We start from the raw sequence: 26,028 nt of genomic DNA on the forward strand, positions 1-26,028 counted from the left end.
ACAAAAATACAGGGGGATTAAAAGGAAACTCCATCCTTTCCACCCTCGGGCCATCCCGTATGACTTTCATTTATCAGATAAACACAAACTAAGAGTTCAAGGGACATCCAAAAATGACACTTCAAAAACTGCACTGACCAAAATTATAAACGCAACACTTTTGTTTTTGCCCCCATTTTTCACGAGCTGAACTCAAAGATCTAAGACTTTTTCTATGTACACAAAAGGCCTATTTCTGTCAAATATTGTTCACAAATCTGTTGAAATCTGTGTTAGAGCACTTCTCCTTTGCAGAGACAATCCATCCACAGGTGTGGCATATCCAGATGCTGATTAGACAGCATGATCACCGCACAGGTGTGCCTTAGGATGGCCACAATAAAAGGCCAAAAAAAAAAGGTGGAAAATTTTTGGGGGTGGGATACATTTTTTTTTTTTTTTTAATTTGTTTGCGTTCTTTTGCAAAACTTTTGTGTTCTCTCATAAAACCTGGGCTACGTTCAGCCCCAACAAAATGTTGCAAAACGTTTTTTAAATGGAAATGGTGGTGCGTTGAACACCCTGTTCTGATGACGCAAAAGTTGCAACTATGGCATCTGAGACTAGCCATTCTTTGTGTTCTTTGTGCAAAGTTTTGTGTGTTTTCTCCCCCGTAGAAAAACATTATAAACTCTTAATAAACTGCCCAGCTAACAATTTTTGGTTCCCACAACATTCTGGGAATGTTAGTTTTTGGTTCCCAGAATGTTCTCTGTTGGTCACCCAGGAAAGTTTTGTTAACGTTAATAGAACGTTCCCTTTAGGTTAGGGCAGAGCCGTTGAGAAACAGATTTGCGACACGCTTTGATCTCGCCGCGGCGCTGTCACGTGGTTCATGAAGCTCTCAATAGTTCCAAACAACTCCGCGCTGTCAATGTGTTTGAATGGGTTTAAGTAGGATAGACAGCAGTTTTATTATATTTGCAGCAATTTCGAGTAATTATTAACACATAATGTGCATTGATTGTGTATTGATAACTTCTCTGAATACGCTTTACAATCTTATTTTATTCTGGGGAGTGATGAAGAGACATAATTAATATGTTCTCATACTCTTTGACAGTCAAATGTGACCAAACACCTCAGTTGTAACTTTTATTCAATTAAATAATTGTAATATATAGTTCAGTTCTATTTAGTGAATATTTTGATGTTTTTTTGCACTAAATAATATGTGCAATAATGATCCCGACCATAAAGATAACATTTTCTAATATTTAAGCAATAAGGTACTTGAGGCAGTGCTGTATCATGAATAAATCACGGCTGAAGGGTGTTGTTAGGCACGACGCGAAGCGGAGCAACCCCTTCAGCCGTGATTTATTCATGATACAGCACGGCCTCAAGTACCTTATTGCTTTTATAAAACGGTTACCACACAATAAAAATATTAAAATCAAAAATATATATTAATTTATATACATTAAGTTGTACGTTTTCATAAAGTAAAATCATTAACTGCCTTCCGCTGTAAAAAGTAGTCCCTAACTGCTGCAGCTGTGTTTACGTTGCTAAGGGTGGTTGCTAAGGGGGTTCAATGATACACAAAACCGTTGAGTGAAGCGGTCATAGCAGTGCCGTATCATGAATACGACACAGCTGCTGACCAATCAGAATTGAGGAATGGAACTAACCGTTTTATAATAGTATTTATATTGCAGTTAGTGTAATATTTAAGGTTATATACATTTGAATGTGTATTTGGACATGATCAAACACTCATTTTTTATAAGTTTCGATTTAATGATTTAATGTAAAATAAAAAAAAGTGTTATTTTATGATATTCAAATATACAACATAAGTGAATTTAAAAGGCAAGTAAATATAGCATTTAACATAATAGAAAAGATTTTAAAAAACACCAGACAACCAATTGCATTCAGCACACATTTTTATAGTATTTCTTGAATGCAGTCTTTGCTGTAACTCATTCAACCTCCTACAGGGAGAGAAAGATTGCAGAAAGACTAAAAACTTACAAATATGACAACTAGTATCTGGTTATGGTCGCTACGGTGTTTCTCATCTAACTGCAATTACATTATAACTGTATATTATCTAACGATAAACATTAACTATAACACGCTTCATAAGATACCACTACTGGCCTCTTTTTCAAGAGGTCAACTGATGCGTTAAAATGTAAAAAAAATGCAGTAATTTCTTTAATTTATCAGCGATTGTGCTTGAGAAACGCTGAAATGAATGGGCTTCAATGCTGGAAATATTGGTTGTTTGGAACTATTGGCCGCTCCATCACACGCTTTACTTCCCCATTCCTCAGTTCCTATGGGAAATTTGAGGAGCTATGAGGAAGCCTATGGGAGTGTCACAACTCTGTTTCTGGAAAGGTTCTCTGTAGGTTAAAAAAAATTACACCTAAAAATAACCTGCAGGAAACATTCTTTATAGGTTATTAAAAAGAGAACCTACAGGGAACGTTCCTAGAACGTTCTCAATTGGTTTCTAAAAAAATAACCAAAGGGGAACCATATGGGAACGTTAGGGAAACGTTCTGTGTTTGCTGGGTGTATATCAGATTTGGGCCTTTTTATACCACTGTCTTAGTCCATTAATTACGTGTTTTTTTCCTATGAGGGATACACTTAACATGCAATTTGGATTCTCAGGGTTGCCAGGTTTTTACAACAAAACCCGCCCAATTGCTACTCGAGAGGGGTGATAACTGCATTCCAGTGGTGGGGTTCCTCTGGTAAAATGATCATTCCAGGGGCTAAAGATTATGTTTTTAGGGTCGCTTCAACACGCATAAATGAAAAACAACCCGCGGCAACAGTATGAAAGTAGCCCAATTCCGCGGGAAAACTGCAGACTTGGCAACACTGGCTATTCTGCTTGTCTGTATACTTTATTAATAAGATGTGTAATGAAATTGGTCCATCAGTGTTTTATATAAAGCGTTTTAGAATGTCCTAAAACATTGCCTTGAACTATAAGCACTGACTGTATTTCTTTAGACTCGAGTCCAAGTTCAAAATAAAGCTATATGAAACAATACATTGTGAACGTACAGAGCTGTATGAACCACTGTAAACTGTACAGTAAACAGGAAGTGTTTGCATCAAAGAAACAAACTACATTTTAAAATATATTAAAAAATAGAAACTATTACAATTTAAATCAAATATTTTAAACTTATACTACTACTGTTTTTACTGCTAATAAATGCTGGTAAATAAACACAGCCTTGGTAAGCATAAGAGTCTTCTTTTTAAAACAAGACATATTTCTAGACACACTACAACAGTTATGTCCCATCACTGTTAGTTTATTGAAACAATAGACAGATGATGTCCATTCCAAAGTGAGTTTAGCTAATACAACTGGGATGATATGAAAAATAGGCGTATTAACATTTTTTTTTTTTTTTTTTGCCATATACCAATTTATGAACCAAGACCCAAAAATGGCCATTCTCTCATAACAATCCTAACTGAACCCGGTCACAAAGTACAATGCACAAACATCAAGTTTAACATTTTATGAAAATGTTTAAATTGGTCTAAGAACATTTAATAGGCAACATAGAAAATCAGCCAATTGAAAGTGCTATCAAGGAACATCCACACTAACAAAGCCAACGGACGATATTTAGCATTACAAAACCCTAAACAGAACGTTATTCCATCACAACATTAAAACACTAAGAACAGCTCGTCTTGTCGGGTGAGAACGAGGAGGAATGCTTCAGATGTTTTGGATGTTATATGTGTGTTGGATGTTTAGTGTGTCTCGAAGCATCAGGTCCCGCAGGCGCCACAGAGCGTCAGCCATGGTCTTGTGAGCTCCCTTACTTTTCAGCCAATGAGAGGGCAGACGGCTCTCCTGCTCTTTTGTGAGACGTACGTCTTTCCTGCGAGCTGAAGTGACACACAAGGACAACATTTGGACATTTTAAGATTGCTAGTGTTACCTCAGCATCAGCTCCAAAATCGAAGGACAAACCTGTCTTTATTTTTCTAATATTAATGTAGTTTTCTAAAATGTTTAAATTTTGAGTAAATACTACGTAACACAAACCACCATACAAAAGACAATAAAACATTTCTAAATGTAAAAAAAATCTATTTCATATAAATACTGTTCTTCAAACCTTCTATTATTAGTTTGAAAAATATTAAACATTAAACATGTTTTCTTGAGCAGCAAATCAGCAGATTAGAATGATTTTTGAAGGATCATGTGACACTGAAGACTCGAGTAATGATGCTGAAAATCTAGCTTTGATCACGGCAATCAATTACATTTTAACCTATATTATTTCATTGTAATAATATTTCACAATATTACAGTTTTTACTGTATTTTTGCTCAATTTAATGCATCTATGGTGAATACAAGAGACTTTTACAATATATATATAAAAAAACCTAATGGTCCTTAATCTTTTAAATTGTAATGTAATTTTTATTTTCTTAAGTAGCACGGGTATATTTGTAGCAATAGCCAAAAATACATTGTATGGGTCAAAATGTTTAATTTTTCTTTTATGCAAAAAATCATTAGGATATTCAGTAAAGATCATGTTCCATGAAGATATTTTGTAAATTGCCTACCATAAATATATCAAAACATAATTTTTGATGAGTAATATTTAAACTTTAAAGGCTTTTAAGGCAACTCTAATGGTGATTTTTTTCCTCAAAATTTAGATTTTTTTGCACCTTTAGATTCCAGATTTTTTTTTAAATAGTTGTATCTCAGCCAAATATTGACTGAAAATGGACCCTTATGATTGCTTTTGTGGTCCTGGGTCACATTTATTGTATATTTTTTTAAATAAATAAATAAAAATTATGATTATTATTATTATAGTACATCTTACTACGTTTTATCATGACATTTTTATTATATATTCATTATATATTGTGTTCTATCATAGGCTGATTGAATCTTGGTGAAGATAGTAGGTCACCTGATTACTTTCGCCTACACTTACCCAGGGCATCCAAGATGTAGGTGACTTTGTTTCTTCAGCAGAACACAAACAAAGATCTTTAACTCAAACCGTTGCAGTCTGTTAGTCATATAATGCCAGTCAATGGGCACCAAACCTTTGAAAGTAAAAAAAACATACACAGACAAAACCAAATCAAACCCTGCGGCTTGTGACGATACTTTGAGGTTCTAAGACACAAAACGATCGGCCTGTGCAAGAAACTGAACAGTATTTATATCATTTTTTACCTTTGATCCAGCGCATTCACAACAGCCGGCTCAATACAGTTGAACGTTGGGGTGGATCAGAGGTAAATAATGATAAAGAACCTCAATGTATCGTCACGAGCCGCAAGGTTTGATTTGGTTTTGTCTGTGTATGTTTTTTTGTCTCTCGAAGCAGTGGGTCCCATTGACTGCCATTATATGACTGACAGACTACAACGGTTTGAGACATCTTGGATGCCCTGGGGGTAAGCAGATAAACATCCAATTTTTTATCCCTTTAATGCAAAATGTAACTATTATTATTATTAATCTTATTTTAGAGTGACTTTGACATTTCTGGACAGACTTTGTAAGAGCAGTGTTGTTTTTGACAACCATCTTTATATTTAGTCTTAGTCTTAGTCTTTTGGACTAAAATGCTTATTAGTTTTAGTCCAATTTTAGTCACTTCTATATGTGATAGTTTTAGTCCAATTTTAGTCGACGAAAAGTCAAAAAGGTTTTAGTCTAGTTTTAGTCAAAAAGGGGGGAAAAGTAGTCTTTTAGCAAATTAATGTAGGTCAGTGAGTATTTTGCTGTTGGGTAGTGTCACTTGTAAGTTCTGAAAATAGCAGATCTATAGTTCAACACAATGTGAGCTTCCGGATCGACTATTTTCACCAATAATTACAATAATGAAGGAATGTTTTAAAACATAAAAGACAAACAAGGATGGAATGCTAAAACGGCTTGCCATAGCGGCAGATACGTTTTAGGTTTTGATTGGCATGCACAATAAGCAGCAATGTCATGCATTTTAAACGTCTGACGGACCACCCACTAACATTTTCGTCTATTCTCGTCTCGTCAACGAAAACTCACACACGTCTCGTCATGTTTTAGTCATCAACGAGCCATTTTTATCTCGCCATCGTCTCGTTATCGTCATGAAAAAAAGTGGCGTCAACGAAATGATTTCGTCATCGTCATCGTTGACGAAAACAACACTGTGTAAGAGTCACCTGGCTGCTCTCTAAGTATCTTTATTGGCCGTGGAAATTGACCCCTCTACTATCTCACTCACCAGAGAGCGTTTGGTCCCACTTGCTGACAGTATTGGACTCAGCGCTGAGTCCTTCTATATATCTCAGGTAAGCCTCTGAATGGAGCAGTCGCTGGGGTTTGGGTGGAGGAGCCACAAATATGGGTGTGGAGGGCTGCTGCAGCGAAGGCTGCCCAACCTGCCCCTGTCCCGGATAGGGAGGTGGGGCCTGCTGGCCTGAGTTCATCACACCCATCTAGAAAAAATACATTTAAAACAGTTGGTCTCCTTTTTCATAGTGCCACAGCAACTAAAGCCACCCTTTTTTATTATTGCAGGAGATAAAAATAAATAAACATTTGACATTATGTAAGGGATAAATGTGAAAACGTTACCTGAGTCCCATAGGTGCCTCCTGTAGAGCCTGCGGCCATCCCATTTATACCTGTGAAAGAGGTTTCAGCAAACACTAGGAATAAGACACTTTCAAAGTGAACTGATACCCTGAGCTCTTTATGTTTTATGTTTATCTATGCATGTTTATCTCAGTTTTTATTTGTTGAAATCATTAGCATCTGGTTGTAGCTTATGGTGTATATCCACAGAAATGTATCTTAAATCAAGCAAAAGGACAAAATTAGAGAATTATTCACATACTGCTCTTTTATATTCAACAAAATCATATAGTGACAAAGGGCTGTCAAACTCCAAAAAATGTGCTATAAAAGTAGTCCACATGACTTAATTGTAATGTTAAGAGCTTTCTGAAGTTATAATTACTCTGCTTTGGAGAAAACTGAAATTGAAGTTAATATTTACTAAATGATTTGTTTTGTGTCAGATCTGACATTAATGGCACTGATCAGCCAAACAAAGATTTTCATTGACGTAATGATTTACATTTTCTTTTCCTCACACAAAACTACCATATGGCTATAACAACTTCATAAATGCATTGCACAAGTCAAATGCACTCATTTTTGCATCTAAAAAGTGTTGGGAAAAGTTACTTTTAAAACGAATGCATTACAATGTTCCGTTACTCCCTAAAAAAGTAACTAATTACATTTACGTAATTACTTTTTATGGAAAGTAATCCGTTACATTACTTTTGCATACTTACTAAATCTGGGCAGGGCTTGCTTGTTTGCTTGTATGTTTTTAATATAAAAAGTTAGATTTTAAATGTAAAAGCCCTTTAAGACCAAAAAGGCTGAAGGAAAACTAAATTCTCGTCTGTACAGTCGAACTGCAGGAAAAGAAAGCGTTTCTTTTTTTTATTAAGCACAAATGTTAGTTCTTATTAATATGATTGAATTGGATCAACAAAATTCAGCAACTAAGACGTTGGTTAATAAAATGGGATTAAATACATAATGAAAACAAAAAGTAACTGGCGTTACTTTTTTGAAAAAGTAACTCAGATATTTTCTTGTAAATAAAAAAGTAATGCGTTACTTTACTAGTTACTTAAAAAAAGTAGTCCTTTTTGAAGCTTAGCTGCCTCGTGTCACTATTGCTTCTGTTATATGGAAAAGAGCTTGATTATTTTTCAAATTATCAGTAACGTTATATTCTGGTAACACTTTACAATAAGAACATAAGTTAATACATTAACTATTATAAACTAACACTGAGCAATATATTTGTAGCATTTATTAAACTACATTTGTGTTAGTTTCTGTTCATGCAAGCTCATTAATGAAATTAATGAATATTAAAGGATTGCTCCACTGTTTGTTTTCTTCCAGAAGAGACAACAAGTAATCAGATCTAGCAGTTTTTAATGCTTTTCTATTGGATAGGGTGTATTCACGCCAGGCAGTATGAAATACCTCTAGTTTTGTTTTCCTCCAGCTGCGCTCCATTTTCCGGGCTGCTCTCTTTAGGGTGCTAAATGTCCTGATAATTTGCTCACCCCCATGTCATCCAAGATATTCATGTCTTTTATTTCTTCAGTCGCAAAGATATTAGGTTTTTTGAGGAAAACATTCCAGGAGTTTTCTCCATATAGTGGACTTCAATGGTGCTCAATGTATTAAAGGTTAAAAATGGAGTTTCAATGCAGCTTCAAAGGGCTCTAAGTGATCCCAGCCGGTCTGTCATTTGCTTGAAATAATTATATTTATACATTACATAATATTTATAAGCTGCACTGAAACTGCATTTTAACCTTCAATCCGTTGAGCACCATTGAAGACCACTATTTGGAGAAAAATGCTGGAATGCTTTCCTCAAAAACATGATTTCTTTGCGACTGAAGAAAGAAAGACATGAACATCTTGGATGACAACAGGGTTTAGTAAATTATCAGGGAGTTTTTATTTTAGAAGTGGAGTAACCCTTTAATAAATACTGTAGAAATATTGTTCATTTTTAGGTTGTCCCAAACAATTATGAATTAGTTTGTTCTGCTGAACACAAAAGAAGCTATTTTAAAGAATATAGGTAACCAAACAGTTAATAAACCCCATTGACTTTCCCCTTTTTTCCATACCGTGGAAGTCAATAGCTGTTGTCAACTGTTTATATACCTATATTACTCAAAATATCTTCTTCTGCGTTTAGCAGAAGAAAGAAACTCTTACAGTTTTGGAACAACCTGAGGCTGAGTAAATAATGCCAGAATTTGCATTGTTCATTTAGATGAACTATCCTTTTAACTAATGTTAGTGAATAAAACCTTATTGTAAAGTGTTTCCAAAATATCTATTTCAGTTTTCTGTGAAATTCATAAAGAAAGCCATACAGGTTTGGAACAACATAATGCTCAGTAATAATGACAGAACTGTCATGTTTGCATGAACTATTCTTCTACAGAACCGTGGGAGTCTCTCGGTCGTTTATTCCCTGAGCCTATGGTCCAGGTAGCCCCTCTTGTTAGGATTGGAGAGGCAGACAGGAAGCAACTGCGAGTGGGGACGTGTGGCTGTGAAGTGGTCCTTACCCGCATACGGCATGCTAGGCATACCCCACGGGGAGTAGAGGGGTAAGGTAGGCACCCCCATGGGATGTGGAGGCATGCCGGCCATGTTAATCATGCCATCGACAGGCCCCTGAAAGGGCAGCATGGGTGGCCTGTAACTACCCATCATGCCTTTGGAGGAAGAGGAAGGTGGCGACACAACAAATGCATGCATCAGTATATCATGCAGTTATGAGAATGACTTCATGCACTACATGTAAAAAGAAAACTACAATTAGAGCATGTTATTATTCACAATGTAACATCAGCGCGCACACACACACACACACACACACACACACACACACACACACACACACACACACACACACACACTCCTTTTCCAACTAACAGGGCTAGAGCTGTGTTTAATCAATGCATTTCCACTGAAGAAAATTATTCTGGGCCTGAAAAAATAATCAGTGCAATGGTTGCTTTTAGTATTAAACTTATTTCTATGTTTATTTCTAAGTTTATTTTATTTCAGTTTTAGTAATTTTAGCACTTTTTAGTTAGTTGTCAAGGCATCATTTTCATATACGTTTTTTTATCTATTTATTTTTTAAGGCGAGACACTGCAGGTGCATAGGGTACAAAAAAAAAAAATCAACTAATAGTTATCACCTTACTTACCCAGCTGATTGATTACTTCAATAATTGCAGACATTTTTTGTATTAAGTTTTCTAAAATGTTAGGTTTAAATATGCAAATGAGGCATTATTTAATTCTAAATTGCATATATTTCTAGTACAAAAATCTAAACACTGGATGAAGTCCGTTTCAAAATTCTTGTTTAATTTTTTTTGTCATTTTAGAGTCAAATGTTTTTACAGAGGGGATTTTGGGTATCTCATATTGTCACTCCATAATTCATAAAAAAACGTAGAACAGACGGAAAACAATGTATTTTTTAAAATCATTTTTGGGGGATTAAATGTATAAAATCAAGCTAATTATATATGAACAAATCCCTCTGTAAAAACCTTCAGGATATAAACAGGAATAAAAATGTAAAGTTTGGTGTGTGTAAGTGCTGCTGAAGTGGAGATTTATGGCTCAGTGTAGGAGAAAAAACTCATTTTGAGAAAACGGCCTTCAAAATGATGCATTGTAATTGAAATCTATTGACACAAATAGATAAAGTGCTATAAAAGAAACACCTAACAGTGTCTTTGGGGTGTTTTCTTTTCACTAGTTTGAAAAAACACTTTATGAAACACCAAAAAGCCCAAAATCTCAAACTTGACAGGTGCATGAATAAACTGTGTTTTTGCCTGCAGTGACTCCCCTTAATTTATTTAAGCTTTATTACAATTAACAGAAGCATTTTTTAATAGTTAACAGTAACTGTACTTCTTTTTTTTCACCAAGTGAAATTATTTCAGGGATGAAGCAATATTTAAATTATGGCCGATTCTGTTTTCATGTTGTTTGTGATAAATGGCTGATATTATAATTCTATGCTATTTTAATATGTATTTAATTAAAATAAAGTGACATTAATAGTTTGAAATGCTACAAGTGAATTTAGACATCATAAAATTATAATATGCACTATGACAAATGGATATTCATTTTGAGATTCGAGGCAGCGAAATAAATTAGTAGTGCTATTAACAATGTGCGTTAGCACAGGTAATATAAATGTAAAAATAGGAAAAATTTGCATACATAATTAAATATCCAATCTCAACAAAAAAAAATCTAATATGGGTCACTTTTAAAAACAAATCGTCACCTTAGAATTATAAGGTTCTATCTGCATTCTGAGCACTTTTGAGATATTGAGCTTCAAAGTTTTTGCGTTCCATAGACTTCTGTAGATTTGTTTTCTATAAAAAGGCCCAAAATGTACACTCAATTTTTTTGAGTTGAACTGATATAAACTCGCATTTGCGAGATAAAAATAAATAAATGTTATGTAAAAATGTTAATAGTAATAGGTTTCAATAATATTTCATGCTGTAACTGTAGGGCTAATACAATACGTCCACTACGAACATCATATGTGGATATTGTGTAGACCTATTGTTTAAAACAAATTTACGCTTTAAAAGTAGAGTAATCATAGGAGATTTAATCCATAGTCTGTCTGTTTAAACGTCTGTGTATAGCTTCAAATGGTGTCTTTGACGACAGTATTCTCTAAAAATGATTTGCATTCTGATTTTGACATCAAAGGCCACAAAAATTCCATAGATGTTACCAGTATTTTTCTGCAACCACTATGTGACGTCTACTTCAAATTGTGCTCTATTTAGATTCCGATAGCATAAAGATGCCAAATTATTTCAGCTCTCAAGTCGGTGAAAACATGGATCAATTCTGAGTAAAGCTCACAGAATCCATGGCTGAGCATCATGATTGTTACAGTTCATGCAGTTATTCTTTGATAGATGACAAGGCCATGCATTCAAAATCACATGCAGATAACTTAGTTAGTTTTGGGATTACAGACAGCGAAACATGGCAGCTATGCAGAAGGGATGAATTGGCTGAAGGTGGAAAGTGCACTGGAGATGAGCGTGTTAGCAGTTAGGCTTCTTATTGCAGCTCTGTGTGGCACCAGAAGGTGTGTCCACCACATCTGAGAGGGGTTACCTGCCATAGGCGTCATGCTGTGGCTAAGCATCCCCATGGGGGTCGGGGCAGGCACTACCCCCATGAGCGCCCCTACTGGGGTACCTGCTCTTGGGGAGTTCTGATGCGCTGCTCTATCTCGCTCCTGCTGCTCCGCTACCTTAGCTGCCCGCTCTGAAACGATAACAACACTTTGATGGAGAACCTGCATCCCATGCATCAGAAGAATAGCAAAAGAACAGCAAAACACTTTACCTTCATACTCAGCTTTCTTAGTGGCCTCAAGGTTCCTCCACTCTGTGCCCACCAGTCGGCTGAGCTCTCCAAAGGAGAAGTCTGGGTGCTGGGCCTTGATGACGGCCCTCATTTCACTGCTGAAGAGGATGTACCCGCTCATGTTGATCTTCCTCTTCGCCCCCTCCTTCTTCGACAGGCCCTTAATTGACTTTGGTGTGGACTGTGGAAATAAGATACTGATCATTTAGTCTTGATTTAGTCTTTTCATCTGCTACACTGCTTATCCTCTGTGCAGGACTTTTGAGTTATTGTACACAAAACTGGATATTGCATGCTTCAATTTGATTGACAGGATTCTATGTAACTTACAGTGGTAAGGGTAGACACTTTTATCCACAGAAGAACTAGTGACTGGATAGGACTAGTCTTACAAACAAGCAGCTTTTGGCTTTAAAATATATTAACTGATATACAGTGGTGTGAAAAAGTGTTGGCCCCCTTTTTGATTTTTTTGCATGTTTGTCACACTTTAATGTTTCAGATCATCAAACAAATTTAAATATTAATTAAAAATAACACAATGAAGGTTTTTTTTTTTAAATGAAGGGTTTTTTTATGAAGTGAAAAAAATCCAAACCCACATGGCCCTGTGTGAAAAAGTGTTTCCTTCCTAAAACATAACTCTAGCCACACACAGGCCTGATTACTGCCACACCTGTTCGCAACCAAGAAATCATTTAAATAGGACCTGCCTGACAAAGTGAAGTAGACCAAAAGATCCTCAAAAGCTACACATCATGTTGAGATCCAAAGAAATTCAGGAACAAATGAGAAAGAAAGTAATTAAGATCTATCAGTCTGGAAAAGGTTACAAAGCCATTTCTAAAGCTTTGGGACTCCAGCGAACCACAGTGAGAGCCATTATCCACAAAAGGCCAAAACATGGAACAGTGGCGAACCTTCCCAGGAGTGGCCGACCAAAATTACCCCAAGAGCGCAGCCAAGACTCATCTAAGAGCTCACAAAAGACCCCACAACAACATCTAAAGAACTGCAGACCTCTCTGCCTCAGTTAAGGTCAGTGTTCATGACTCCACCATAAGAAAGAGACTGGGCAAAAATGGCCTGCATGGCAGAGTTCCGAGACGAAAACCGCTGATGAGCAAAAAGAACATAAAGGCTCGTCTCAGTTTTGCCAGAACACAACGAAATACTCTGTGGACTGATGAGACAAAAGTCGATCTTTTTGTAAGGTGTGTGTCCCATTACATCTGGTGTAAAAGTAACACAGCATTTCAGAAAAAGAAGATCATACCAACAGTAAAATCTGGTGGTGGTAGTGTGATGGTCTGGGGCTGTTTTGCTGCTTCTGGACCTGGAAGACTTGCTGTGATAAATGGAACCATGAATTCTGCTGTCTACCAAAAAATCCTGAAGGACAATATCCGGCCATCTGTTGGTGACCTCAAGCTGAAGCGAACTTGGGTTCTGCAGTAAGACAATGATCCAAAACACACCAGCAAATCCACCTCTGAATGGCTGAAGAAAAACAAAATGGAGATATTGGATGACCTTAAAAAGGTGGAAACCCTCCAATGTGGCTGAATTACAACGACTCTGCCAAGATGAGTGGCCCAAAATTCCCGCACAGCGCTGTAACAGACTCAATGCAAGTTATGGCAAACGCTTGATCGCAGTTGTTGCTGCTAAGGGTGGCCCAACCAGTTATTAAGTTTAGGGGGCAAGCACTTTTTTCACACAGGGCCATATGGGTTTGAATTTTGTTTTCCATTCTTAAAAAAACTTCATGTTGTGTTATCTTTGATTAATATTTAAATTTGTTTGATGATCTGAAACATTAAAGTGTGACAAACATGCAAACAAATAAAAAAATCAGGAAGGGGGCCAACACTTTTTCACACCACTGTACTTGAGTGTTTGGATTATTGTGATGTTTTTATCAGCTGTTCGCACTCTCATTCTGACGGCACCCATTCACTGCAGAAGATCCATTGGTGAGCAAGTGATGGCTACATTTCTCCAAATCTGATGAAGAAACAAACTCACCTACATCCTGGATGGAGTACATTTTCAGCAAATGTTAATTTTTGGAAGAACTATTTCTTTAATGTGGAAAGCACTTAAAGGATTACTCCACTTCGGAAATTAAAATTTCCTGATAACTAAATGTCGTCCAAGATGTCTTTCTTTCTTCAGTCGCGAAGAAATTACGTTTTTTGAGGAAAACATTCCAGGGGCCACATTTATCAACAGTGCACAGAAAAGTTTTTATATTTTGTCTGTATGTTTACACAAATACCTATATATATATATATATGTGTACAAGTTGGTAGATCTTACGCTTTGCGTGAAACTGTTCTTACACACTCATTATGCACACATCTGTGCGTATGCGCTGTTGATAAATGAGGGCCCAGGATTTTTGTCCATATAGTGGCCTTCAATCTCAATCTCTATGGTTTTCTATTGGATAGGGTGTATTCACGCCAGGCAGTACGAAATACCTCTAGTTTTGTTTTCCTCCAGCTGCGCTCCATTTTCCGGGCTGCTCTCTTTAGGGCGCTAAATGTCCTGATAATTTGCTCACCCCCATGTCATCCAAGATATTCATGTCTTTCTTTCTTCAGTCGTAAAGAAATTAAGTTTTTTGAGGAATGCATTCCAAGATTTTCTCCATATAGTGGACTTCAATGGTGCTCAACGTATTAAAGGTTAAAAATGCAGTTTTAGTGCAGCTTTAAAGGGCTCTAAACGACACCAGCAGAGGAATAAGGGTCTTATATAATGAAACAATTGATTAAATTCTTAAAAAAAAATACAATTTATATAATTTTTAACCTCAAATGCTCGTCTTGTCTAGCTCTGCGAGTACTCTGTGTATTCTGGTTCATGACAGTTAGGGCATGTCAAAAAACTCCCATCTCATTTTCTCCTCCAACTTCAAAATCGTCCTACATTGCTGCAGAAGTACCGATCCAGTGTTTACAAAGTGAATGTGCAAAGAAGCTCAAACACCCTTTACAAAAAAAAATTAAAACAGCGATATAGGGCGATTTTGAAGTTGGAGGAGAAAATTAGATGGGAGTTTTTCCACATACCCTAACTTTCGTGAACCGGAGTGCACAGAGTATGCATGCGCATCACACAGCTAGACAAGACCAGCATTTGTGGTTAAAAAGTGTATAAATATTACTTTTTAAAGAAAATGACCAATCGTTTTGCTAGATAAGACCCTTATTCCTCGTTTAGAGCCCTTTGAAGCTGCACTGAAACTGCATTTTTAACCTACAATATGTTGAGCACCATTGAAGTCAATTTCTTTGCGATTGAAGAAAGAAAGCCATGAATATCTTGGATGACAAGGGGATGAGTAAAGTATCAGGAAATGTTTATTCTGGAAGTGGAGTAGTCCTTTTTTGCATTTAGGGGGAAGAAACTTCAGGCAAAAAATCTGTTTTTCATGCACCTGTCAAGTTTGAGATTTTGGGCTTTTTGTTTTTATAAAGTAGGGCTGGGCGATTAATCGAAAAGTAATCGAAATCGACATTCAGAACCTATAATCGTTCAAAATTTTCCAGGTCAATTATTTCAATTACTTTCCCTTTAAAAACACTAGTGCGTGTGGAGTCACGTGACCCCGCTCCGTTACGTTATTCCGCCGACATGTCGATGAAGAGCTTAAACAGTATTTATACAGTAAAAAGTATTTACAGGATAATTTTATTTAGAAGAGATACTGCTTATTTTCTACTTTTAATATTTATTATTATTTTATAAATTTATTTTGTTTCCAAAAGTGCAAGTTATTTATTTTCACTAATTTAAGAAAAATGTGACTTTTCGTTTTAAGCAATGTGTGCTTTAATTTAAGTTGTTCAACACTGATGTTCAATAAATAATCATAGATAGATAGTGTGTGTGTGCACCCTTCATTCAAAAATCTCTCACTTGTAATATTTGCGCATATTTACTGTACAAAACTGGTCAGTGAACTATGAGGGCAAAAAAATAAATATTATTTAAATATAATTAAATATAATTTTATTAATGAATAAAATAATCGTTCATTAATCGTAATCGGGTTAAAATGTTCAATTAATCGAGATTTTGATTTTAGGCCAAATCGCCCAGCCCTATTATAAAGTGTTTTTTTTATTTTTCATTTTGAAACGGACTTCATTCGGTGTTTAGATCTTTGTACTAGAAATGTATGCAAATTAGCGTATATATCATTAAATAATGCTCATTTGCATATTTAAACTGAACATTTTAGAAATTTTTTTTTTTTGCAATTATCAATGTATTCAATCAACTGGGTAAGTAAGCTGATAACTATTTGTTTTTGTTTTTTACCCTATTCACCTGCAGTGTCTCGCCTTAAAAATGCATAGCATAGGGCAGCGGAGTAAAAACAGAAAGGTCTTGAGATGTGTTTTTAAAAAGTTGAACTTGAACTTGAGCACCATGTTTTTTGTTATGCGTGAGACGCTGCGAAAGATCTGAGCGCAATGGTCGATCACATCCATCTGGTACATTTACAAAGAAAAAAGTAAGGAAAAGTGAATGGCCTATTTGCACAGCTTTGTGTTTCAACATTAATTTCAAAATGTTATGACTTTATTCTATTAAATTAGACCTTATTCTCAAAAAATTGCTAATTTAATCTCATAAAGTTACAACTCCAAATTTCAACTTTGTTCTTGTATAAAGCCTATCATGAGACTATTTTCAAAAAAATTACTCTACTCTTCTTAAATCTTTGATTTGTGCATGTTTTATGTTTTTATCAAATATTTACCAAAGATTTATCCAACCCTCTCCATTGAATTTGTATTGCAGGAAGCTGCCTCCTTGTCATTTCTGACTTATAACAAAAAAACAGAATGATGTCTAAAAGCTGCTATGTGACAAGATATACAATAAACAATCTAAAAACCCAAGATTTACATTTTTATAGACTGTCAACTCCCAATAAATGAGTGTTTAAGGGCTTAAGTAGTTGTCAGTGTTAGGGTATTTCACATTAAGCCATCGAGTTGGATTATTTTTCCAACAAAAGGGAGGTATGGAAAGGGTGCACTGACATAGACCAGTGAAATTTAGTTTCTCAATATATCTCCTCTCAGGTTTACATGGGTGGAGAAATAATCCTTGACATGGTTAAAAATAATGAATGTTTCCTGACACCAATTATGTTTTCCTTCAGTGGGTGTAGTTCCCAAAGTAATATGACACATTGTGTTCTACTTTTGTGTCCTTATATGCTTTATTTTTGGGTCAACAGCTTATGAAAGGTAGTTCTGGGTTGTTTAGCTTGTTTACTGTACACCTTGTCACATAGCAGCTTTTAGACATTGTTCTGTTTTTTTGTAATACAGTGCCTTGCAAAAGTATTCATACCCCTTCATTTTTTCCACATTTTGTTTTGTTGCAGCATTATGTTAAACTGCTTTAAATTAGTTTTTCCCCCACATCAATTTACACTCCATACTCCATAATAATGACAAAGCAAAAACCAGATTTGCAAATTTTACAAATGCATTAAAAATAAAACACTGAAATAAGTAGATTGCACAAGTATTCATACCCTTAACTCAGTACATAGTTGAAGCACCTTTACAGCCTCAAGTCTTTTTGGGTCTGATGTGACCATCTTTGCACATCTGCATTTGGCAATTATCTGCCATTCTTTGCCTCACCTTTTCACCTCTCCATCTCTGTCAGACATTTTCTAGAGTCCTAGTTGTTCCAATCGTCTTCCATTATGGAGAATGCTTCTGTCAACCTTCAATGCAGCAGATTTGTTTCTGAACTCTTCTCTAGATCATCGCCTTAACGCAAGTCTGTCTCTGAGCTCTACAGGCAGTTATCTTGACCTCAGGACTTGGTTTTTGCTCTGAGATGCATTTTCAGCTGTTAGACCTTTTCTGAGAGGTGTGTGTCTTTCTAAATCAGACTCATTCAAATAAATTTGCCACAGTAGTAAGTGTAGTAACATCTAGAAGCAATATGAATGCTCCTGAGCAAAATGTCGAGTGTCCCAGAAAAGGGTATGAATACTTATGCAACGGGATCTTTTCAGTTTTTTATTTTTAATAAATTTGCACAAATGTTAAAAACCTATTTTTTGCTTTGCCATTATGGAGTAGGGAGTGTAGATTGATGTGGGGGGAAAAAAGTAATTTAAAGTAGTTTAACATAAGGCAGCAACATAACAAAATGTGACAAAAATGAAGGGGTATGAATAATTTTTTCCAAGTCAGAAATGACAAGGAGACACTTTCCTGCAATGAAAAGTCAGTGAAAAGGCTGGGCATGGTTTTCCGATTAAGATGCTTTGTCGCTCTGTCTCTATAATCGTGCTCTTCAAGACTAGTGATTATCAGAAAATACAGACAATTTCTATGAGATCATACCCTTCTGAGATCAGCAGCTTTCCAATAAGGACAACAAATGACTTTCTTTCAACATCAGAATACTGCAGACCTGTGGAGGAGCATAATGCAGCATGTCCATGTCGCTGGTCAGCTGATTCTGAAGCTGCGGCATGCAGTGAGCATCAGATCCGTCTCCATCATCATCGCCCAAATCCTCCAGCTCTTCATCCGTCATGTCTGCGAACTTGGCCTCCAACTCCTCGATCTTCTTATCCAGAAGTGGAGACGGCTCCTTCTGAGGCACTATGAGCTTTCTGACAGAGATAACCGAAAGCATGAGTCCAGTGTCCAATTTTGGGACAGAAATGTGCAATCCCTGTTGGGATCACCATCTTTTATCACAACACAGCAACTGACCGAAAGTAATAGGTCTCATCCTCAACTACTTTGGCTGACAAAGAGAAACGTTTCAGCCCTTTAAACTTCTTCATTTGCTTCTCGCTCTCAATGTAGCGGCTCTCACACAGCAACACATCCTCCTCCGGCATTTCGGTTGGCCGGCATGACAGGAAATCTTTGAAAGAAGACACTGTACACTTCCCTGAGGAAAAAAAATTACAGTCCAGATGTGGGAGAAGAGACAGTGATAAGATTTAATCGGGAAAACTAACAAATCGTTTTTTCAGTCTAAACAGCTCAATGGCATTCTATCTGAAGTCAATGTGTCCTTTTAACCACTTAGCAATGCAGCTGTAATGATGGAACTTAACTTTGAAGCCTGTTACCTCCAATACAGGTCATAGGGCAGGTTTCTTCCAGGTTACTGAGGAACACTTCCTTCTTGTAGAACATCTTAGTAGGTTCATGCTCAGTCTCCTCGGGATGGATGAAGATGGGCCCGAAAAAATAGGCAGCTCCATCTCGCACCCACATCTTCTCTAACCTTTTATAAGGAGGCAAACGTCACAAATAAATCACAAATGTCCACAAAACCAGTCTTAAGTAGCATGTGTATATTTGTAATGCACTCTATGGGTCCAAATGATAAATTTTTTCTTTTAAGCCAAAAATCATTAGGATATTAAGATCATGTTCCATGAAATTTTTTTGTAAATTTCCGTACCGTAAATATATCAAAACTTTTTACTAATTTGGACAACTTTTCTCAATATTTAGATTTTTTTGCACCCTCAGATTCTAGATTTTCAAACAGTTGCATCTCAGCAACTCTTATCTTATTGTCCTATTAATTAAAAGCTTATTTATTTAGCTTTCGTATGATGTATAAATCTCAATTTCAGAAAATGTACCCTTATGACTGGTTTTGTGGTCCAGGGTCACAAATGTTTTCTGGTCCTGATGTTATGGACATTTTAGGAAGTAGTAGATGAGATATAGCACCTATGAAGTGATAATTCTGACAGCAAATTTGTCTTTTGACTAAATTCCATTTAGTTTTAGTTATATTTTAGTCATCTGAATGTGTTATAGTTTTAGTCTAGAGTAGATTTAGTCGGCTAAATTCTAATGCATTTATTAAGCATTTCTCTAAAATGATCTCATTGTACAGGTTTGATATTCAGGTTTTATCATGATAGACACAGATTTAACTGCTGTGATATGAACATGCCTTTATATTAAAATTAAATGAAACCACTTCTTATAAAGAAACAAGAACATAGTCTTATTTTTAAAGAAATACCAATGGTTAAAGGCTAATTATGCATTCTTTATAACTTGTTTACCACATTCTTCATTCTTTCAAGCAGACATATTTATATAAATAATTTTAGATTAATCTTTATTATAGTGACTTAGTCGAGAGCAGTGTTGTTGCTTGATTAACATCAAAGCCTACACAATAGCAACTAAATTAGGCTGCTGTCCCTTTAAAACCGAACGCACCGATGCAATGTACTAACACTTGACTTTTGTCTTGTTTCCAGCCAAAATATCTGAAAATTCTTAAATCAAGATGGATTTTCTAGACAAGTAAAAATTATTGTCTCGTTTTCAGAAAAAAAACAAGCCAAAATTAAGTGATTTTTTTTGCTTAGAACAAGCTAAATAATCTGCCAATGGGGTAAGAAAAAAAACTTATTTCAAACAGAAAACAGGATTATTTTTCTTACCCCATTGGCAGATTATTTTGCTTGTTTCAAGCAAAAACACACTTAATTCTGACTTGTTTTTTTTCTGAAAACAAGACAATTTTTACTCGTCTAGAAAATCCTTCTTGATTTAAGAATTTGTAGATATTTTGGCTGGAAACAAGACAAAAAATCTAAGTAAGAAAAGCATTTTTTGCAGTGTGTGCTGTCCTCTGGGCCTCTTCGGTCATTTTTGACCGAAAAATTTTATGTTTTGAATTTTTAAAAATCGTAGCTTCATCAGAACGAGATGACACTTGGTGACTTTTGTTGCATTAGCTATGTGAGTACAAAAAAAAATCAGTGACATGATTCGGATATGTTAAAGGGTCAAAAAAAAAATAGTCACACTTGGCTCCTTCGCGGTCAAAAATGACCGACATAGGAAATGAATGGGAAATACGAAAAAATGTGATAATTCAGATAATCTTTTGGTAATACAAGCTACAAATGAGCAACTGTGCTGAAAAGAAGTGTTCAGCAAGCAAGGACTGACACTCTAAAATAACAAAAGTACAGAACTGACACACACACGCACACACACGCGCGCACACACACACACACAGACACACACACAGACACACAGAAATAAGCAGAAAAATGCAAAACCTGATATTTATACAATCAAAAAAATATCTAAACCTTGCCAAAATGTATCTTTTAGAATGTCTGAATATATTTCTAAATGCAAAGCCTAATAAAATGAAGAAACAATAAAAAGAAAAAAAACAATAGGAATCCCAAAGCCCCTGTATATTTGTATATAGGGAGATACAGGAGTTTACATGGCATTACACAAGTTTTTATTTTTTATGCCACTAGATGGTGCAATTTTTACTTTTAAAAAAATGGATTTTAAATGCTTTTACTCTATTTTAATGTGAAATGTTGTATTTATTGAAAAATAATAAATACATAATTAATTAAAAAATATAATATAAAATATAAATCTACTGGGAAAAAATTGCTCATTAAAACTGTATAAATATTGCATAGATTCATAAAAAATGCTCAAAATTCTAAATAATAATGACAAAATATTATTGAACAAAAATATATTTAATTGATTTTCCTGAAGAAAAAAAAAAGTTACTTTTTAAGGCTTCGGTCACTTTTGACTGCGAGGGAGCCAAGTGTGACCCCTTAATGAGGAGGCCCAGAGGGTTAAGAGGTGCTGCTTCGGTGTCTGCGCTTGTAAACCGGACCGAATGAATGGATAATGAATCTCTTCCTATATCGTCCCTCCCTAACATTTTCATCTTGTTTTTATTCGTTGATGAAAATGTCAATAGATTTTTATTATAGTTTTTGTCATTCGTAACCAGTTTTCATTTCGTCATCGTTTTGTTTTCCTCTGTGGAAAAAATGTCATTGACGAAAATTATGACGAAAATTATTTAAAAAACATGTTGTGTCAGAACAATTTTGGTAACAGCAGCGACACCAAACATTGTCGGTACCTGCGCATCTTGTAACCAAATGTGACGTCCAAGACTGCAAATCTCATTCATGTTTTGAAGAATAACTAAAGTCCTATGGGTTCGGAAAGACTCGAGGTTGAGTTGATGACAGAATTTTCATTTTTGGGTGAATGTGTAGCTTTATACCTTTATAGTGCCCTTCTGTACTTCTCAAAGTTCACAATATAAACAACACAGTGACTCTTTAACCTCATCATTGGTATCTAGTGTTAATTTCGTCAGACGAGACAAGACGAAATATGTTCGTCAACGACCTTTTTTTTCATGACTAAGACGAGACGATGACAAGACTGCACCACTGTCCAAAAACACTGACTAAGACTAAATTAACATGCCTTATTGTTGACGAAAAAAGACGAGACGAAAATGTTTTGCATAAAATAAAAACTAAGATAAAATCTCTCTTCATTTTCGTCTACAATCGTCTCTGCTTTTTCATCAACTGTTACGGCTTTAAAATATTCAAACTGGCTGGCGCTGAGCCAGAGACGGACGAGCTCTGCGCTTGTCATATAATCACAACTATGCAGTGTTTTTAACCACATAACAAACATGGCCGCGCCCATCTCACGTTACAGATTACGATCCAGATCATTTATATAGGGTTTTAAACGACGAAACATACTAATTCACACATATTTGTGAATCGGAATATTAGATAGTTCATGGCATGGTAAGCAAGTGTGTGAGTATTCTGGATAAAAAAGGAAAAACGAAATAAAAGCGATCTATCTGTCATACAGTGTTATTGTGTCTGTGTTGTGTCACGTGACAAGCTTGATGCGTCGCCATGGAAACAATAAGGACGAACGTTCTAAAATAACTCACTCTCAGGGGTCCGCTAGAATATTTTAAACTCACCACTGAAAGGGTTAATCATTTGTGAATGTGTCTCCTAAATCAGAAATTGAAAACCAGACACGTTTAACATTTGCATTCAACAAAAATCATTCAACAAGTGTATTTTGTCAGGTAATTATGACATTTAACCAATGTTTGAGAGATGTGAAACACTTTTTTTACTGAAATGTGTATCAGTAATAATCTCAGTAATAATGTGTTATTTTAAAAAAAGACTACAATTTTTTGACTAAACCTAGACTAAAATATATTGAGTTCTTTTTTGACTAAAACTAGACTAAAATTAAAAGACTTTTAGTCGACTAAAACTTGACTAAGATACCTTGAGTTTTCTTTTGACTAAAACTAGACTAAAATGACGAGTCTTTTAGTCGACTAAAACTTGACTAACAAAAAAAGATATGTGAATGACTAAATATGACTAAAACTAACAAGGACATTTGGCACAAGACTAAGACTAAGACTAAATTAAAAATAGGTGACGAAATTAACACTATTGGTATCCTACCTGCCTACGCGGTTGCGTACGAGCCCATGAGAGCGGATGTAGACACAGTCTCCCACTTTCAGCCACATGTCGTTGTAGCAGAGCTGCTCATAGTACTGGCAGCCTGGCTCTCCATTACTGACCTCCATGGTCACATCCTCCCTCTCCTGAAGACACAGATCGATGGTCAGGCAGCACATGTCTACACAGGTGCTGGTCATATAATTAGAATATCTTCAAAAAGTTGATTTATTTCACTAATTCCATTCAAGAAGTGAAATTTCAAGTGTATTTCAAGTGTTTATTTCTTTTAATTTTGATGATTATAACTGACAACTAATGAAAACCCCAATTCAGTATCTCAGAAAATGTAGAGAATATTACTTAAGACCAATACTTGAAATGGAATTAGCGAAATAAATAAACTTTTTGAAGATATTCTAATCACATGACCAGCACCTGTATATTCAAATTATGTCAATCTATGTCATACCTTATCGATAATCAATGGTACCGCTTTGCCATCCTCTGCCACCTCAGGAGGCTTCTCACTGTCCTGTTTGGGTGCAAACATGGAGGCCACACGGACCACGGGCAGCGGCACTTCACGAGGGACGAACTTCACTGAGCTCAGGGGCATCGTCCACATCTTGATCTTTTTGAAAGACTTGGTTTTGGCAGAATAGCGAGACTCGCAGACGAAAACGTCTTCAGGTCTGAAGCTGTCTGGCTGGAGCTTGAAATACTCCTGCAATAAGGATTTGAAAAGGATTTAACAATTGTAAAATAATGCACAGATGTGTTTTGTCTAATGAATGATAATACCTTCACAAACATGACGACACATTTGCCCAGTATTTTACTGACAGGGATTTTGTTGTAATAGTCACTTTTGAAAACTTCTTTCTCAAGGAACTTGCGTGTAGCGAGATGAAATGTTTCGTTGGGTCTGTAGAACCAGCAGCCATAAAGCCAGTTCTCTCCTTTATGAAAAAATGATGCACACAGAGTTTCAAACATTTGGGGTCGGTAGGATATTTACATGCATTTGAAGGCTGCATTTAAAACAGTAATGTTGTGAAATATCACTACAATTTAAACCAGCTGTTTTCTATTTTATATAGACATTTATACCTGCATCATCCTGCCAGAGGCGCTCTATGCAGACGATGTGCGGCTGCAGGTTTGGTTCTGTGGGTTCGACATAAACATAGTCTCCCACATGGTACATGTTGTCCTTGAAGCTGCAGTCCTGGCTGTATTTGCGTTGAAGGGCTCCCTGCCATCCACCACCTGCTGTGTCCTTCTCAGCCTCTGGAGATCAGCATAAATAATAATTATTGGAAACTTGCATACTCTAAAGTTTAGAGAGTTTATAATTCCCTATGTCTATGGAATAAAGAAGTCATTGGTTGCACCACATGACTTTGTTGGTTGCACCATACGACCTTGATTTGGCAGACAAATGTTTAAAATATATTTAACCAATTTTATATATAATTCTATATAATTAATATATTTGTCGTACCCCATTATCTTGCAATTCTGACTTTCTATCTCACAATTTTAAGTTTATGTCTCATAATTTTGACTTTTTTCTTCACAATTCTGAGTTTATATCTTGCAATTCTTTTATATTTCGCAAGATATACTTGGTCTGGATTTATTAAAAGACCTGTCGTTTCATTCTCGTCTTTGTGCGCTTCCTTTGCTCATGTTTAAACAAAAATACCGAACAACAGTAATTTGCTTATTGTTATTACAATATAAAATATTATAAAGATTTCTATTTTAATATATCTATAGAATAGAATTTATGTATGTGATGCAAAGCTGAATTTTCAGCCATTGCTCTTTAGAAATCATTCTAATATGCTGATTTATTATTATAATTATCAATGCTGGAAACAGTTGTGCTGCCAAATATTTTTTGGAACCTGTGATACTTTATTCAGGGTTCTCTGATGAATAATAATAAAAAAAAATAATAGCATTTAGTCAAAATATAATTATTTTCTTTACTTTACTATCACATTTTTAATCAATTTATCACATCCTTGCTGAATAAAAGTATACATTTCTTTAAAAAATAAAAAAGAATAAAAATTGTTGAACGGTAGTGTATATTGTTAGATAAATTAGATTTTAAAGTATATTCATTTTTTGGGGATTTTTTTTTAATCTTTCAGGGATTTTTGGAAAGTTTCCTGGACATTTACCAGACATTTTTGTTTTTTACATTATAACAATATTTCACAAAGCCTCTTTAAAAAAACATTACAAATCTTACTGATCCCAAACTTTAATGGCAGTGCACACCTATATATTTATATATATATATACTGACCAAAATTATAAACGCAACACTTTCATTTTAATCATGCTGTCTATCTTGATATGCCACACCTGTGAGGTGGATGGATTATCTCGGCAAAGGAGAAGTACTCACTAACACAGATTTAGACAGATTTGTGAACAATATTTGACAGAAATAGGCCTTTTGTGTACATAGAAAAAGTCTTAGATCTTTGAGTTCAGCTCATGAAAAATGGGGGCAAAAACAAAAGTGTTGCGTTTATAATTTTGGCCAGTGTATAAATGTATATTAGGCACTTCACTAA

At 35.5% G+C, this 26,028-nt stretch overlaps 1 protein-coding gene across 6 annotated transcripts in view; it reads right to left on the reverse strand.

Annotated features, from left to right (window-relative positions):
• Positions 1-3,308: 3,308 nt before the first annotated feature.
• The window catches only part of pbrm1 (polybromo 1), a 49,834-nt gene continuing 27,114 nt past the window's right edge, over positions 3,309-26,028 (reverse strand). For 3 of the 6 annotated variants that reach the window (XM_073825671.1, XM_073825672.1, XM_073825670.1), the window contains 13 exons: positions 24,542-24,721; positions 24,233-24,390; positions 23,901-24,155; positions 23,429-23,574; positions 19,214-19,371; positions 18,846-19,029; positions 18,538-18,742; positions 12,049-12,250; positions 11,815-11,967; positions 9,195-9,344; positions 6,643-6,692; positions 6,290-6,503; positions 3,309-3,921 (listed from right to left, as the gene is read on the reverse strand). In XM_073825671.1, the coding sequence (XP_073681772.1) occupies positions 3,749-3,921; positions 6,290-6,503; positions 6,643-6,692; positions 9,195-9,344; positions 11,815-11,967; positions 12,049-12,250; positions 18,538-18,742; positions 18,846-19,029; positions 19,214-19,371; positions 23,429-23,574; positions 23,901-24,155; positions 24,233-24,390; positions 24,542-24,721 (2,228 nt within the window). In that variant the 3' untranslated portion in view covers positions 3,309-3,748. The remainder of the gene's footprint in view (positions 3,922-6,289; positions 6,504-6,642; positions 6,693-9,194; positions 9,345-11,814; positions 11,968-12,048; positions 12,251-18,537; positions 18,743-18,845; positions 19,030-19,213; positions 19,372-23,428; positions 23,575-23,900; positions 24,156-24,232; positions 24,391-24,541; positions 24,722-26,028) is intronic. The other 3 variants (XM_073825675.1, XM_073825674.1, XM_073825673.1) reach the window with 2 other exon arrangements.

The sequence above is a fragment of the Garra rufa genome, chromosome 20 (genome assembly GCF_049309525.1).
Source record: "Garra rufa chromosome 20, GarRuf1.0, whole genome shotgun sequence".
Lineage (NCBI taxonomy): Eukaryota > Metazoa > Chordata > Actinopteri > Cypriniformes > Cyprinidae > Garra > Garra rufa.